Source organism: Ovis canadensis, chromosome 26, assembly GCF_042477335.2.
Source record: "Ovis canadensis isolate MfBH-ARS-UI-01 breed Bighorn chromosome 26, ARS-UI_OviCan_v2, whole genome shotgun sequence".
NCBI classification, from domain to species: Eukaryota; Metazoa; Chordata; class Mammalia; order Artiodactyla; family Bovidae; genus Ovis; species Ovis canadensis.
Window position 1 is genome coordinate 39,659,415 of NC_091270.1, and position 16,912 is coordinate 39,676,326.

Sequence of the window (16,912 nt, forward strand, 5' to 3'; positions counted from 1 at the left end):
GGTTAATTCTCAGAACTTGTTAAATAATGTGTGGAATTTATTCCTGTGTCTGTTTCTGTTTAACAGCTTGATACTGGGAACTGCATTCGTTTTATCAATTTGACTACCAGTAAAATAGAAGATGGGTTCTGTCCTTAGCATTTCTATGTTCTTCAGAGTATTGGAAAAGAACTAAGGATGATGCTCTTGAGCCCTTTGATGGTGTTCCCCATGGGGATGGTGGTTTAGTCACTGAGTCGTGTCTGACTCTGCAACCATGGGCTGTAGCCCGCCAGGCCCTTCTGTCCATAGGATTTCCTAGGCAAGAATACTGGAATGGGTTGCCATTTCCCTCTCCAGGAGATCTTCCTGACCCAGCGATCGAAGCCGGGTCTCCTGCACTGCAGGCATATTCTTTACATACTGAGCTACCAAGGATAACATTATTTTAATACTGGGCAATAAACTTGGTGAGACAGTAGTCATTGCAGGCCACTGGGTTTAGACATCTACTTACCATCACCTCTATTTAACCTACTCAGTTTGTGCTCATTAGGGCTCTTCACTTAGAACACCATTACTGCAATCATATACTGTATTTTTAGCATCTTATATAAACTTCCCCACAAATGCCCAAGTTATGTAACCAGCTCCCCTCCCCCAGGCTTTCCTCCAGCCTCTCAGAGACTGTTAGAAGGGGCGAGGAGGTGTGTGTGGTGGGGGATCTCTGTCCGGCAACTGAAAACGCTCACGTCCCAGGGCTGGTTCTCCCTCCTCAGGACATGGCTGGGTGTGCACCCATCAAGTGTGTTTCTCATCCCTCCTTTTTGCTTTTCGGCCTTCACCTTCTGCTGTTACATTTTCATCAGGTGTCACGTTGCTGCGCTCCTGTGCCTGGGAGACCATCTGCCTCCTCTCACTGTGTTCAAACCAACCCCCAGGACTCTGCTCCAGAGGCAGGAGGCACCTAAGAGAGTTCCAGTTCTGGCATTTTACAGGTGGCAGACGAGGCTCAGCGAGGCCAGAGGCTTCCTGCCTGGCACAGAGGCACAGACGCGGTCCAGGTCTGTGGATTGTCTAATGTGACTTTCATAAGCGAGCAGCTCCTCAGGACTCAGTATCCTCATGGCTGTAAAACGAGGGGCGTGCCAGGTGGGCTCTAAACTCCCTTCCATCTGGGCCTTACGTATCAATATGCTATTGGCTACACACTGATTATATTTCATTTTAGAATTGACTGTTATCAATGCATTGACCAGAATGTTACTAACTGAAATGAATCAGGAAGAGGAGATAATTTCGCTTGGCTCTTTAAAGCTTAAATTCTGTCTGTCTTCTTTTTTAATGGTAAGAATGTGAAGAAACAAATGGTAAATTCACCCACAGTTTAAAAAAAAAGAAAAAGAAAAAAGGAGGTCCAGATACACATCTTCAGCTGACTCGTGCACAGGAAAAGCACTGTGTTACATGATGCTTAAATAGTTTACCTAACTATATCAGGAAAAGGCTCCTTCTGGCGCAGTGGGGGCGGGGGAGGGCTGGGATACGCAGGGAATGATGGTGATAAGCATTTTCCAAATTAGGAAACAGATATGCTTTTCTTCGTACTCTTACATAACTGATCTATTTTAGAAGACAACACAAAAAAACTGAAATGAAATACAAATCTCATCATTTTACTACTTTGTTAGCAAAGGCACAAGTAAGTAACGCTGGAAGGGAAAGAAAGGAGAGTTTTACCCCATCCTATTCCTCTTGGTCTGGAGGTTAGCTACCCTGCCCCCCGCCACCGCCCCACCTCATCCACCCCACACACACACAGGATTCCCTCTCTTCCGTGGCAGGCTGCTGGGTGAGTCAGAGACCAAAGTCCAATTTTAAAAAAAAAATGAATGAAGAAAGATACTAATTTTTCTCTCCTCTGAGTTGAAAACGCAGCCACATCAAAGTACATACCCTCTCGTGGTGGCACAGAATGACAGACAAGTAACTTGTCTTAGAGCCGGTGAGAGTTTTGCCCCAGACTTCCTGATTCAGAGGGAAATTGTGCAGCACACAAAGGCCACAGAGGCAGTACAACCTCTTACATAAATAAGTTACATAAATGAGAACCAGTTATGTAAATGTATAAACCAGCAAACACGAATTATAACCATTCAGAAATGCCAAGGAGAACACAGCGAGATTCCTCCTACAGTCCCATCCACTGCCCCCATATTATCAAAACTGTACTATTTTATTTCACACCAGATTCAGATGTGGCTATTTGTCACATTTATTGGGGAAAGAAATTCCAAAGGACAAATGATGTTTCATATTATTTTCTGAATATTATATTTTACTTTGGGGGGAAATCCCCTAGTTAAACCTGAATTATATTTGATAAGAAATATAAGCATATTTATCAACTTATACTTTTTTGTGTAATCATGAACCCCAGGTGTTAAGTAGTTACTACTGTACATTCTGCAAGTGGCTGTTAAGGATAGGAATACATCACAAAAGTAAACGTCCATGGGCATATGGATATTTGTTTTATTACTTACGATTTCAAGTTTCAGATGAGTTTGTGGGTATCTGACTAATGTCATCTTCAGTGTATTGAAGGATGGCAGTAACTCAGGGGCCTGGAATCAGATTCAGGGTTGTGCTTGTGAATCAATCGCAATACACCCCACCTCCATTGATTGGAAGTTGCTCCTGGGGTTTCAGCTCCAATTTGCTTAGGTTCAGTGTGGATGATGAGTGAACTCCGCACCCTATAGGAACAGGAGCCTAGGCTTTTTCCTTGTTCCCTTGAGGGCAGGGAGATTTGCTAGTTGTGTAGTAGAAATACGTGTAACTCAAAGCAGTTTTGAGCCTAACTGCCTGATGCTGATGGAACGTTAGCCAGGTTCAGACATAGCATGCTCAGGTTAATGTTCTCTTTAGCTGTTTTGAAAATCTCATGCGAAATATTTTTATTTAAGATCTAATAATAGCAGACTAAGAGTAGAGTGATTTTTAAACCTTTGTATATTTTTAGCTGTGTGATTTTGGGCAAATAGCTTTCCCTCTCTGGGCCATTGTTTCTAACCTTTGAAAAAAGGACAGCTTTAACAATCTATGCTGTGTGCTGTGTTTAGTTGCATAGTAGTGTCTGACTCTTTTTGACCCAATGAACTGTAGCCCACCAGGTTCCTCTGTCTGTGGGGATTCTCCAGGCAAGAATACTGGAGCGGGTTGCCGTAACCTCCTACAGGGGATCTTGCCCACCCAGGGATCCAACCCAGGTCTCCCACATTGTAGGTGGATTCTTTACTGCCTGGGCCACCAGGGAAGCCCCTAACAATTTAGTACCCTACAATCAAATCTATCAGTACTTTCAACAGAGAGCTTTAAACTGGTTGCCACCAAGTTTCAAGGAAAGATAACCCATTATACAAAAACCAGATCATTTTCCTTCTCCTGTGGGCAAAACTGCAGACCTTGCTTGGGTTGCAGTGATATGGTAACTGCCTCGTGAAAAACATCCATCCTGGCGTTTTCTCTTTAAAAAATGCCAAATGTAGGCCTTAGCCAGTTGTGCAGTAGTAAATAAACTGTGGAGAGGAACCTGTGGGCTTCCTCCCTCGAGATGGGGGACTGAGTTTTAAACTAGAAAAGCAGCAGTAATTTGGCACCAAGCAAAATTGTCTTACACTCTTCAGGGAGTCATGTCAGGTAGGTAGTGTGTGCATAGAATGTTAGTTGCTCAGTGTCTGACTTTGCGACCCCATAGGCTATAGCCGATCAGGCTCCTTTGTCCATGGAATTCTTCAGGCAAGAAGAATTCTTCAGGCCATGCCCTTCTCCAGGGGAGCTCTTCCCGACTCAGGGATGGAACCCAGGTCTACCGCATTGCAGGCAGATTTCTTTACCATCTGAGCCACATTTCGTTCCTAAAGTTGACCTACTCTAGACTTAGGGAGTCACAAAGTCGTCCCACTGACTGTGCGCTTCCCTGAGACCTCGGCCTCTACGTGTCCATCTGTAAGTTGGGCATGAAAGTAAAGTCGCTCAGTCGTGTACGACTCTTTGCGACCCCGTGGACTGTAGCCCACCAGGCTGCTCTGTCCATGGGATTCTGCAGGCAAGAATATTGGAGTGGGTTGCCATTTCCTTCTCCAGGGGATCTTCCCGACCCAGGGATCGAACCCAGGTCTCCTGCATTGCAGGCGGACGCTTTAACCTCTGAGCCACCAGGGAAGTTGGGCATAAACCAGTAAAAATGCAGATGAGCACCGGACCGGTGGTAAACTACACTGGGAAGATCCCAGGGGACAGGAACGGGGGGGCGGGTCCCAACTTAGGTGGGTGTTTATGTCAGGAGAGGGATGGTGATTTGGGCCTCAGCCCAGCGAGGCCGGCTGCCGGGCGGAGAAGTGCCAGCGAAGAAGAGGTTAGGGGAGAATCTATGACTGGGGGTGGGGGTGAGGGCCCCGCGGAGCAATCAGGTGGGGGATGGAGCCTCGGGCTCCTCCGTGCTTTGTTCAGTTACAAGCCAGGCCCCTCTTTCCGGAGAAGCCAATTAGATCCCCGCCGGGGGATCATCTGACCTCGCGCCTCCCGCCGGGAGGGGCTTCGACAGGGGCGGGGCCGGCGGTCGCCTCCTCCGGGACCCGGCCGCGGGCCGTGCGGGGGAGTCCCGGGCGCCGCCGCGCAGCCCGTCCCCGCCCGCGCCCGCCGCGCCCCGCCCTCGGGGCTTCCCGGGCGCGCGCCGCCCCGCCGTGTCCGCGCGCCACGCCCCCCTGCTCGCGGGCCGCGTGCGGAGCCGCGCGCCCCGGAGGCTCGGGGACCGTGGCGGCGGGCGGCGGCAGAGCAGCCGTCCGCGGGCCATGTCTTCCCCGGCCGTAGCGAGGAGCTCCCCGGGAGGGAGCCAGGAGGTGGACTCGCGGCCGCAGAGGCAGGGCCGGTTTTGGGAAGTGGGCGGCGGCGGCGGCGGCGACCGGCTGGAGCGCGCCGCCGCGGAGTCGGAGCGCTGGGAGCTGCTGCTCCGCCGGGGCGAGCTGCTGGCGCTGGGCGGCCACCTGAAGGGCGCGCTGGAGGCGTACGCGGCGGCGCTGCGCCGCGGCGCCCCGGTCAGGCCCGAGTGCCTCGGCACCCTGGTTGACTGCCTGGTGTTCAACTACCGGCTCCGCCACGGCTTGGGCTGGAGCGCGAGTCCGGCGGGGGGCGCCCACCGCGGCGTTAGCGCCGGCGGGCTGCTTAGCTGCCTGGGCTGCCGGGGCTTCCTCAGCGAGCCGGTGACCGTGCCCTGTGGCCACAGCTACTGCCGCCGCTGCCTGCGGAGAGAGCTCCGCGCGCGCTGCCGCCTCTGCCGGGACCGGCTGCCGCCCGCCGCGGCTGCCGATGCCCCGGGGACCTCCCCGCGGCCGCCTCCGGCCGCCGCCGCCGCCGCCACCTCCACCGCCACCGCCACCGCCTCCTCCGGCTTCAGGACCAGCGTCGTTCTCAACCACCTGGCCGAAAAGTGGTTCCCGGGCCAGCGGGAGCGAGCCCGGGCGGCCGGCCGGCTCGGGGAGCTGCTGCACCAGGGGCGCTACCGGGAGGCCCTGGCCGCCGCCTGCGAGGAGCTGCGAGCAGGTGAGCGCGCGGGCCCCGCGACCGCACCCTTCCTTCCCAACGCGCGGGGCGGCCCCAAGCTCGTCTGCGCCCCAGGCCAGCTGCCTCCCAGGGCTTGCGTCTTGGGGTCCCGGGTTGTGTGTGTTTTGGGGGGTGTGTGTGGGAAGGGGCGGTGCCCCGAGGTGCTTCGGTCACAATGGGGATCGCCCTCGAGCCGACTGTGACGCGGCGCGGGGTTTCCTACGCCTCGGCCTGGCGCTGTGGCGGGCGCGCCCCGAGTGGAGCGGCGCGGAGCGGGTGGCCGGGCGAGGCCGCGCGAGCGCGGGATGGGGAGGGTGTTGGGCGAGCCTGAGCGTCGGCTCGCTTCCTGCCGCGCTCTTTCCGGTAATTGGCCGCCCGGGCCGGGTCCGCCGCGGGGAGACTCCTTGCCGGGGCGGGGAAGTGGATCCCCAGCCGAGGATGGGCGTGCAACGTATATACCTTGGTCTCCCGCAAAAGTCACCGGGGCAATTGGAAGCCGCGGGAGGCAGAATTGCATAAGCCGGGGTGGGTGGGGGTGGTGGAGGGCGTTGTGTAACGGGTGACGTCGGGTGGGCGTGGCGGGAGCTGGGCGCCCGCACCCCGCACCCGGAGGCCCGGTCGGAGCTGCCCAGGGTTGTCCCAGTCTTGAATGAGAACGCCCAGAGACTTGCTGCCTCTTGATGGTGTCCACCTGTCTGTTTCACAGCGTGCTTATTTCAGAAACGCTTGTGCTTCCTTTCGAATGCACGTAGCTCACGGTGAAGATAATAGAGGTAGTCTCTGATGGAGTTCGTGGCCACGCTTGTGTTTGCCTTTCCACACTCTTGATCAAGCTCTGGCGGCGAAGGGCCTCTGAAGATCTTTGGTCTGTTCTTTCGCCGCCAAGAAGCAGTTTCAGCCTGCTAACCTAGGCTAGCCACTTTTCTTAAGGTGGTTTGGGGCTGTGGAAAGAGACCTTGGCGGAGGTAGTTAGCTGTGTAAAATGAAGCGTTGTAAAATCGGTGGTTTTCTACCATGGGTATTCCCTCCACCCCCACTCTTGGGACGTTATCAGGGGCAATATCTAGAGACGTTTTTGGTGGCCACCCCTTGTGCGAGTGGAGTGGTGCTGGTACAAATAGTGGGCAGAGGCCACGGAGGCTCTTTCAGTATCCAGTGATGCGCGGGACGGTTTCCCACACAATGATCAAGGCCTGAAGTGTCAGTTTTGTCCTTGTTAACCCTTGTGTGAAGTAAGCATATTTCAAGGTGGAATAGAATAATACTTGGAGAATTAACCACCAAGGAAGTAGAATTAATCACCAAGAAGATAAACTGATGTGAGGTTTGAGGTGCATTTATAAACTGTAAGTGAAAGCATCTTGGAAGCTTTTTTTTTTTTAACCCTAAGCGCTCAGTCATTTTGAAGTAGTCATCATGTTAAGTCGTTGAATACCTTTAGAATTCAGACCGCAAACTTGGCATGCTTTCATATACTTTCAGTATCTTTACGGGCAGTAGCAGTTATAGAAGTAGCATGATAGACCCAGAACAAAACAGAACTATTTGGAAGACAAAATTCCTCAGCAGCTCATTCTCTCTGGGTGAATCGAGTTTGGATGGTCAACGAAGGACAGACCATCTAGGACACGTTCCTCAAAATGAGGAAGCAGAAGCTGGGGCAGTGACCCGACTGGTCCACAGTCACACATCCAGCTGATGTGTGGAGGCAACAGTGTGTCCTGAATTTCTTCTAAATGTTGGATCAGGATTCATCCTACCGTTAGGGCTCATCCGATGAAAATGTGTAGCATCAATTCCCAAGGAAGTTTTTTGCCACTAGTGTGAAATAAAGGAGAAACTTACTGACAGCCCTATTCATTATTAACTCCTACTGATTTAAATGGTTTGACCTCTTAAATTAGGCTTTTTGAAAAAACTCAGGTCCTAATCCACAGAAGAACAGGGAGTATTTACTAATTAAGATCTAGCTTTGCGTTCTATGACCGATAATGTTTTTAATTAAAGAAGATTTGGGCCTGGGATTGAGGATATTATTTTTTAACAGGAAAAGATTGAAATATCTACTCTTTCTCCTTTTTTTTCAATTTGCATAGACTACATGTGGGAATTTTGTCCATTCAGCTGCTTCATTCTACTTTTGCAGGACTAGAACCCAAGACTCCTTTGACTTCGTCCATTTTCTCCTCAGTTTTAGGTCTTTGAAAAATCTGTAATTCCATACTCCGAAATGTGTCTGATTGGTACTAATGAGGATAACTTTTTTCATCCTTTGAATCTTTAGTACAAAGTAGGAAGAAAAAAATCTTAGAGCTAACAAATTATAGTTGATGGAGCGCAGATATTATGTGTTTAACAGTTTATGAGGGTAAATAAAAAGGTTTAGTAGAGTTATAAATCTACTTGTGCAGTTAAGGTTTAACTTTTTGAGAGCTAGTTAGCTAGAAAGGCATTTGAAATGTGTTTGTATAATGGGACAGCTGTACCCCAGATACCTTCATTATTGCTAACAGTGGAAAAAGACTATAATTTCTTCGTATAATTCTTGCAATGAAACAAGTAAATACTATTAAGTAGAAAAACTAATCAGTCTACAGTTAGCCCACACACATCCAAATTTAAGCCCTTTCAACAAGAAAGGAAAGCTAGAAAACCTTTGCCAAAATCAGAACGTTCCCATTGAGATTACATAAGTTTCTGTTGAATTGAAATATATTTAGATAACATTTAATCCATTGATCTTTTGGTATTAACTTTTGGATGTTTCATAACTTTGTCTTTTTGGTATTCAGGAATATTATGTAAAGATCTTTTCTGCTTTGGTTCTTTATACTTAAGACTCTTAAAATGATCCCACTCAGCTATGCTCTTTGTTTTATTTTTAATGAATTTTTACACTGGCTTGCCCCTCTCTCCACAAAGAAGACCAACAGAACAGTATAATTTATAATTTAAAATGGTTAGAAAGTAAATAAAAGTCACAGGGAAGAGAACATTTTATTTAAAACACTTGGAGAAAAAAGTTTTATTTTTAATATTCAAAAAAAATGTTTGGCTATGCTAGATCTTATTTGCAGCGTTCAGAATCTTCTGTTTGTTGAGGCATGTGGGTTCATTTTTGTTTTGTTTTTAGTTGTGGCGTTTGGAATCTGTAGATGCAGCGTGCGGGGATCTAGTTCCCTGACATGGGATTGAACCTGGGCCCGCTGCACTGGGAGTGCAGAGTCTTAGCCATTAGACCACTGGGAAATCTCTGTTTTGATTATTAATTATGTATTCCTTGTCAGGTATTTCAAAATGTTTTATATCATTTCATTGTCACAAAGAATTCTATGGAGTACTATTATCCTCAGAGGGAAATTGAAGCGCCTGAGGTGCCTAGTACTGCCTAGTAGTTAGAGCTGTGCCTATTGGTGTCTAACGACCTGGGTTTGAATCCCAGTGCAGTCTCCACCTGCTCTAACCTCCCTGTGTCTAACCTCCCTGTTTTGCTTTCCTTATCTGAAAAGTGAGCCGTGTCTACCTCATAGATAACAATCATAACAACAGCCTAGGCCTGTTGTGAGAATTAAAGAGAGTCAAAACATGTGAAGTGCTCCGAATGGTGCCAGGCGGATAAATACCCAGTAAATATTAATTAAAATATTCTTAAAATGTAAAATTTGTGCCCCAGCTAGAAGATGATTTAACTAAAATTGAGATCTAAATCTTATAATATCAAGTCCTGTTCTTTCATCTCTACCACATTAATATTACCAGTGCATGTGTGCGGGCTGAGTTGCTTCAGTCATGTCCAACTCTTTATGACCCCATGGTGGGTATCCTGCCAAGTTCCTCTGTCATGGAATTCTCCAGGCAAAAATACTGGAGTGGGTTGCTGTTCCCGTCTCCAGGGGATCTTCCCAACTCATGGATCCAACTCGGATCTCCTGTTTTGCAGGCGGATTCTTTACCATCTGAGCCACCAGGGTATATTAACAGTGAGGGTTAAATCCTGATTCTGGCCTACATATGTTAATTAGTAGTAACATTTTAGCATATATCAATAAAATATAGATGCTGCAAGGCTTTCCTGATAAAAAGATTAGTCAAATTATGTGTATGTTAGGTGCTTAGTCATGTCCAACTCTTTGAGACCCGATCGACTGTAGCCTGCCAGGCTTCTCTGTCCGTTGGATTTTCCAGTCAAGGATACTGACATGGGTTTCCATTTCCTTCTGCAGGGGATTTTTCTAACCTAGGGATCGAACTGCATTTCAGGCAGATTCTTTACCATCTGAGCCACCAGGAAAAAAAGATTAGTCAAATTGTAGGCAAATACTGAATACATTTAAAGAAAATGTAAAAGGTTTTTTAACATTTTATTAGTCAATGAGGTTAACATGAAGAGATTTGAATTTAATTTATCCCCTAAGAGTCAGACAAGGCTGTGAGAAACTCAGGCTTCACTTCAAACTTATGTATCCCTTGGAGTGGGGCAGGGCAACCCACTCCAGTATTCTTGCCTGGAGAATCCCATGGACAGAGAAGCCTAGCAGCCTGCATTCCATAGGGTCGCAAAGAGTTGTACGCAACTGAAGTGACTTACCATGCAAACTTACGTATGCCCTAACTTACTCTGCCAAATGCTTGAAACAGTAAACATTGACATTTATATGGTGGTTTATACTTCGCAACACATTTTCACTTCCATTAACTGAGGACTTCCCTGGTGGCTCAGACAGTAAAGCGTCTGTCTACAATGCAGGAGACCTGGGTTCAATCCCTGGGTCGGGAAGATCTGCTGGAGAAGGAAATGACAGTCCACTCTAGTACTATTGCCTGGAAAATCCCATGGACAGAGGAGCCTGATAGGTTACAGTCCATGGGGTCGGAAAGAGTTGGACAGGACTGAGCGACAAAGATCATGTGAGATAGGAGAGGCTGTATTAGTACCCCGAATTCATAGAATGTAGAAAAAGAGCTCCAAGAAAGTGACTTTCTAAAGGCAAGCAAGTAACCAAGTTACAACTGAAAGCAGAAACTGGGCATGTGGGTATTGCTTCTAAGACTTATTGATTTTAAAATGAGCATATAAATCTTAAGTGTTCTTGTTATTAACAAGTGTTTATCAAGTGCTTGCTTTATACTAGGCTTTGTTTTAGGTGTTGGAAATACAGAGGTGAATAAAATCAAGTGCCTGTCCTCAAGAGAGTTTGTGTTTTTTGTTCCTCCTAAAGTTGCAGCAAATTAGTATTTCTTGAAAATAGTTAGAAAAGGGGCTTATTGCTTAACTGATTTCTAACAAACTGAATGTGTATCCTGTATATCTCTGATTCATCTTTCCTTTAATTCAGAAGTCCACTTTTAGGATTTTTGCAGTGCCTCACGGTCACTGTTATAACAGCATTTTCTCATTGTTATAGAAAATGAAAAAGGGGGTTATATAAATAACTCTTAAGTGGTCTGTTTAAAATAATTTCTGTGTTTTTACTTTTTATTCATCAAGCAAATGATGAAAGATTTACCAAAGCTCAGTTATCATAGATTTCTCATTATTTATATATTAAACTTTGGTTTACTCAGTCTTGTTTTTATATTTAGTGAAATATTTCTGGAGGCTTAGGTGTACTCAAGTATAATTTTAAATGTATTTGTATAGTATTCTGCCTCTAATGGCTTCCCTGATAGCTCAGTTGGTAAAGAATCCACCTACAGTGCAGGAGACCCAGGTTCGATTCCTGGGTTGGGGAAGGGATAGGCCACCCACTCCAGTATTCGTGGGCTTCCCTTGTGGTCCAGCTGGTAAAGAATCTGCCTGCAATGTGGGAGACCTGGGTTCGATCCCTGGGGTGGGAAGATCCCCTGGAAAAGGGAAAGGCTACCCACTCCAGTATTCTGGCCTAGAGAATTTCATGAACTGTATAGTCCATGGGGGTCACAAAAAGTCAGACACAACTGAGCGACTTTCACTACTGCCTCTTGCGTTATAAAGATATTAAGAGAACTCTAAAATGCTAAGCAGAAGTTTCTGTTCAATTTTTTTTTCTTTTTCTTGTGGTGTTAATAGAATAGGATCATTCTTTTTTCTTTTTCTCTTCCCCTCTTTTTGTGCAACCTGCATTACTAATCCCTAAAGATATTTCCTCTGTCCATGGAATTCTCCAAGTAAGAATACCAGAGTGGCTAGCCATTTCCTTTTCCAGGGGATGTCCCCGACACAGGTATAAAACCCAGGTCTCAGGCATTGCACGCCGATTCTTATCCTCTGAGCCATCAGGGAAGCCCAAAGATATTTCTTACCTGGCTAAGGATTATTTGAGTAAAAGATGTAGAAAATACTTTACCTTGTATTAAGAACTGATGTCATTTATTTATCAACTTGTTTTGAAATATTTTGTAATTTAACAGTAATTGTTATTTATTGAGCGCTTATGTGCCAGGCCTTGTGTTAACTGTTAACATGCATCCCTTTAAAAAAAATTGTTTATTTGGCTGTGCTGGGTCTTAGTTGCCACACATAGGATCTTTGATCTTTAGTTGTGGCAGACTGGATCTAGTTCCCTGACCAGGAATCGAACCCATGCCTCCTTCATTGGGAGAATGGAGTCTTAGCCACTCAACTACCAGGGACGTCCCCTCACAACAGTCTTAAGATGTAGGTATCTTGAGCATTTTATAGGTGAGGAGACAGAGGTTCAAAGAGTTAAATAAATGGTCAAAAGTGAATCAGAACCCAGATCTTCTGAATCTAGTGGTTATGATCTTAATTAGTATGCCAAACTACTATTCCTGGACTTTATTAATCACTAATAACTTGTCAGTCAGCAGCTCTTAGTGTAACTGTGATAACCAAGTTCTACAGAAAAAATTTGGTATTTCAGTTAGCCATTGGAATTCTTAAACTAGCTGAACATATAAATATAAAAAGAAAAGACACTCAAGAGGAATGATAAAAAGGAAATGAACAGGGAATTTTTATACTTACACATAAATAATTCAAATAGCCAATAAATAGTTTTAAGGTCAAACTCACTGAGAAATGGCACACTAAAATAATGATGCTGTTTTTCATTTGTATTTTTAAATTATTTTAAGTGAAACAAAGAGGAATATTTTTTAATGATAAAAAGTTCACAAAGAAGATAGACATTGTAAACCATTAGACACCTAATAACAAAGAAACATACATCAGAAGAAATATAAGGGAAAACAAATAATATATAATCATAATGAGCCATACTAACTTTTCTCTAAGAATATTTTATAAAGTGCAGAATAAATAAAGAATCAGAGCATCTTGAATGATATCGTTAATAACTTGAATGTAATAGATTTATGTTTAATTAATGTATATTAATCTTATATCCTACACAGATATATTTAAAATTTTGTATCTCATATGTTGTTGTTAGTGTCCATAGGAGATTTAGAAAAAGTGGCAAAAAGATAAACATTACTAAATTTCAAAAAGTAGAATTCTTGGTGATTCAGTTATACATATACCCATATTATTTTTTTAACTTTCCATTACAAGATATTGACTATAGTTCCTTGTGCTATGCAGTAAACCTTTGTTGCTTGTTGCATGTATATTTTTTAAAATTAGAAATCTAGCATTCTATTCATAATAAGTTGAACAAATGGAATCAAAATGTCAAAAATTTTTTAATTAGGCAGAAATTCATTTTCTAAAATATGTTATACATATTATTTATATATATATATGTATACTAAAGCTTTTCTACTGTGCTTGAGAAAGAACATAAAAAAAAAAAGGGAGAGATGGAGAAATTGGAAATTATAAAGTAAATGAAATGGGAGCACTGAATATGAAATAGAAAAAGTGAAACAAACTAAATAAAAGTAAAAGCTCCTCATATAGTCCAGTTGTTTTTAAACATGGCTGCTCGTTAGAAGGAGAAGGCAATGGCACCCCACTCCAGTACTCTTGCCTGGAAAACCACACGGACGGAGGAGCCTGGTGGGCTGCAGTCCATGGGGTCGCTAAGAGTCGGACATGACTGAGCGACTTCACTTTCACTTTTCATTTCATGCTTTGGAGAAGGAAATGGCAACCCACTCCAGTGTTCTTGCCTGGAGAATCCCAGGGACGGGAGAGCCTGGTGGGCTGCCGTCTATGGGGTCGCACAGAGTCGGATACGACTGAAGCGACTTAGCAGCAGCAGCAGCTCGTTAGAAACATATCTGGAGCTCTGGCAAAAAAGAAAAAGCAATATCTGGGCATTTCCCCCCCCCCCAAAAATGCCATGATAATTATGACATGTATCTGGATTTTAAAAAGTGATTACAGGTTTTCCTATTAAATGGTAGTTTTGGTGATACAGAATTCTATTTTTCTGTTGACCAGTCATGATACAGTGATATTAAGTGGGTAATAGTTACATAATCACAGTAGTAAAAGATGTTTATCAGTTCTTACAATCAATAGCCAGACAAAAAATAAAAGATAATTACAATTGCAAGCCATAATGGAAACATGATTAACCTAATAATATGAAATAAATACATACAGTTTGGGGGGTCAAGCACAGTGATGTGATAAGTGGAAGTGCACGTGTTTTCCGTGTGTTTTCATCTGCTCAGCCAGTCTATCTCTTGGTTGGTCCTTTTAATTCATTTACATTTAAGGTGATTATCAATATGTATGATCCTATTACTGTTTTTTTAATTTGAGGGGTTTATTTTCTGTAGGTAGGTCTTTCCCTTCTCTTGTTTCCTGCCTAGAGAAGTCCTTGAGCATTTGTTGTAAAGCTGGTTTGGTGGTGTTGAATTCTCTTTTGCTTGTCTGGAAAGCTTGTCATTTCTCCATCAGATCTGAAGGAGAGTCTTACTGGATAGAGTATTCTTGGTTGTTGGTTCTTCCCTTGCATAATATTTCATTTTAAGTATATCATGCCATTCCCTTCTGGATTATAGAGTTTCTGTTGAGAAATCAGCTGATAGCCTGATGGGAGTTCCCTTGTATGTTATTTGTCGTTTTTCCCTGGTCACTTTCAGTATTTTATCTTTGTCTTTAATTTTTGTCTGTTTGATTTGCTATGTGTCTTGGTGTGTTCCTCCTTGGGTTTATCCTTCCTGGGACTCTGTGTTTCCTGGACTTGACTATTTGCTTTTCCATGTTAGGGAAGTTTTCAGCTATTATCTCTTAAAATATTTTCTCAGGTCTTTTCTTTTCTCCTTTTGGGACCCCTATAATGCAAATGTTGGTCTGTTTAATGTCCCAGAGATCCCTTAGGCTGTCTTCATTTCTTTTCCTTCTTTTTTCTATATCCTGTTCTGTGGCAGTGATTTCCACCATTCTGTCCTCCAGCTCATTTATCCCCTCTTCTGCCTCAGTTATTCTGCTGTGAATTCCTTCTAGAGTACTACTCATCTGTTTCTTTTTTAGTTCTTCTAGGTCTTTGGTAAACATTTTTTGCATCTTCTCAATCTTTGTTGCCATTTTTTCCCCAAGATCCTGAATCATCTTCACTATCATTATTCTGAATTCTTTTTCTGGAAGGTTGCCTATCTCCTCTACATTTTAGTTGTTTTCCTGGGGTTTTGCCTTGTCCCTTCATCTAGGACATAACTTTCTGCTTTTTCATGCTGGTTGTGTGTTAGTCTCTCAGTTGTGTCTGCCTCCCTGCTCCCCATAGATTGTAGCCTGCCAGGCCCCAGGCTTCTCTCTCCATGGAATTCACCAGGCAAGAATACTGGAGTGGTTGCCATTCCCTTCTCCAGGGGATCTTCCCGACCCAGGGATCAACCCCGGGTCTCCCTGCATTGCAGGCAGATTCTTTACCATCTGAGCCACCAGGGAAGTCCTTAACTTTCTGAAATGTGGCTTGTTTTACTCGCTGTGGGATTGTGGTTCTACTTGCTTCTTCTGCCTGCCCTTTGATGGAGGAGGCTAAGAGGCTTGTGTAAGCTCCCTGGTGGTGGGGAAAACTGGGTCTTGCTCTGGTGGGGACGCCCTTGCTTACTGAAGCTTTAATCCAATTGTCTGCTGATGAGTGGGTTTTCGCTCCCTCCCTGGTAGTTGTTTGGCCTGAGGCCACCCAGCCCCCAGCTCTAAGGTCAGCTTAATGGCTACCTTCAGGAGGGTTTACACCGAGGGGGACTTTCCCAGCCTGTTGCTTCCAGTGTCCCGCCCCTGTGCGTGGCCCCTGCCGACCCACACCTCCCCAGGAGAGCCTCACTCCAGCAGGTGGTTTCGGTTCAGTCTCCCGTGGAGTCGCTGCTCTTTTCCTCTGGGTCTTGGTGTGCGCGTGGTTTGGTTTGTGCCCTCCAAGACTGGAGTCTCTGTTCCCCCAGTGCTGTGGAAGTCTTGTAATCAAATCCTGCTGGCCTTCAAGGTCAGATTCCCTGGGGATTCCCAGCCAGCCCCTTTGTCGAGTCCCCAGGCTGGGAAGCCTGACGTGGGGTTCCAGACCTTCACAACAGTGGGAGAACTTGTTTGGTATTACAGTTCTTACGGTTCTCCAGTCTATGGGTCACTCACCCGGTGGGTATGGGATTTGATTTTATCATGATTGTGCCCCTCCCACTGTCTTGCAGCGGCTGCTTCTTTGTGTTTGAATGTGGGGTATCTTTTTTGGTAGGTTCCAGCATCCTCCTGTCGGTGGTTGTTCAACAGCTAGTTGTGATTTTGGTGTTCTCTCAGGAGGAGGTGAGCGTACATCCTTCTTCATTCCTATTTTCCTAGGAAACAAAAACACACAGCTTCTGGGAGTGTAACATTTTTATAAAAGGAAGGTGAGCAGAATATATTGAAGACTTTGTATAATATATCTACATAGCTTTCTGCACACTCAGCTTTCTAGAAAATAAGGAAATAAGCTGATATGTAAAAGCTTATAGGTAAGTGTTCATTGCAGTACTTTTTACAGTAGCAGAAATTAGAATAGGGAATTTTACATAGATGGTATATATAATGGAATACTTTGCAACCATTAAGTATCTTGTGGATATAATCACATTGATAAAAAGCAGATTATACACAGTATATATGGTATATTTCATAAAACTATACATTAAAAATGTAATCTACCCACACAGGTAAAAAAGTACAGGTTATATGCCAACACTGGTTATTTCTTAGTTCATGAGGAGCTTAAGATGACAGATTTTAATGAATTGCTTTGTGGTAGGAAAAGGATCTTTGGTTCTTAATTTTCTGTATTTTTCAAAGTTTCTAGGTAAATATTTTATAACACTTGTTATTCAAAACAAGTGTCTTGAAGATAAATGATGTGTACACACCTCTTACTATCCATCACCTACTGGAAAACAGATTTCTTTGAGAAGTCTCCACTTTGGAGAATTCTCTTCCTGCAGCCCATGT

At 44.7% G+C, this 16,912-nt stretch overlaps 1 protein-coding gene across 2 annotated transcripts in view; it reads left to right on the forward strand.

Annotated features, from left to right (window-relative positions):
* The first annotated feature begins 4,589 nt into the window (after positions 1–4,589).
* LONRF1 (LON peptidase N-terminal domain and ring finger 1) overlaps positions 4,590–16,912 on the forward strand; it is a 48,018-nt gene continuing 35,695 nt past the window's right edge. Inside the window, exon 1 of one of the 2 annotated variants that reach the window (XM_069573148.1) lies at positions 4,590–5,583. In XM_069573148.1, the coding sequence (XP_069429249.1) occupies positions 4,836–5,583 (748 nt within the window). In that variant the 5' untranslated portion in view covers positions 4,590–4,835. The remainder of the gene's footprint in view (positions 5,584–16,912) is intronic. The other variant, XM_069573149.1, reaches the window with a different exon arrangement.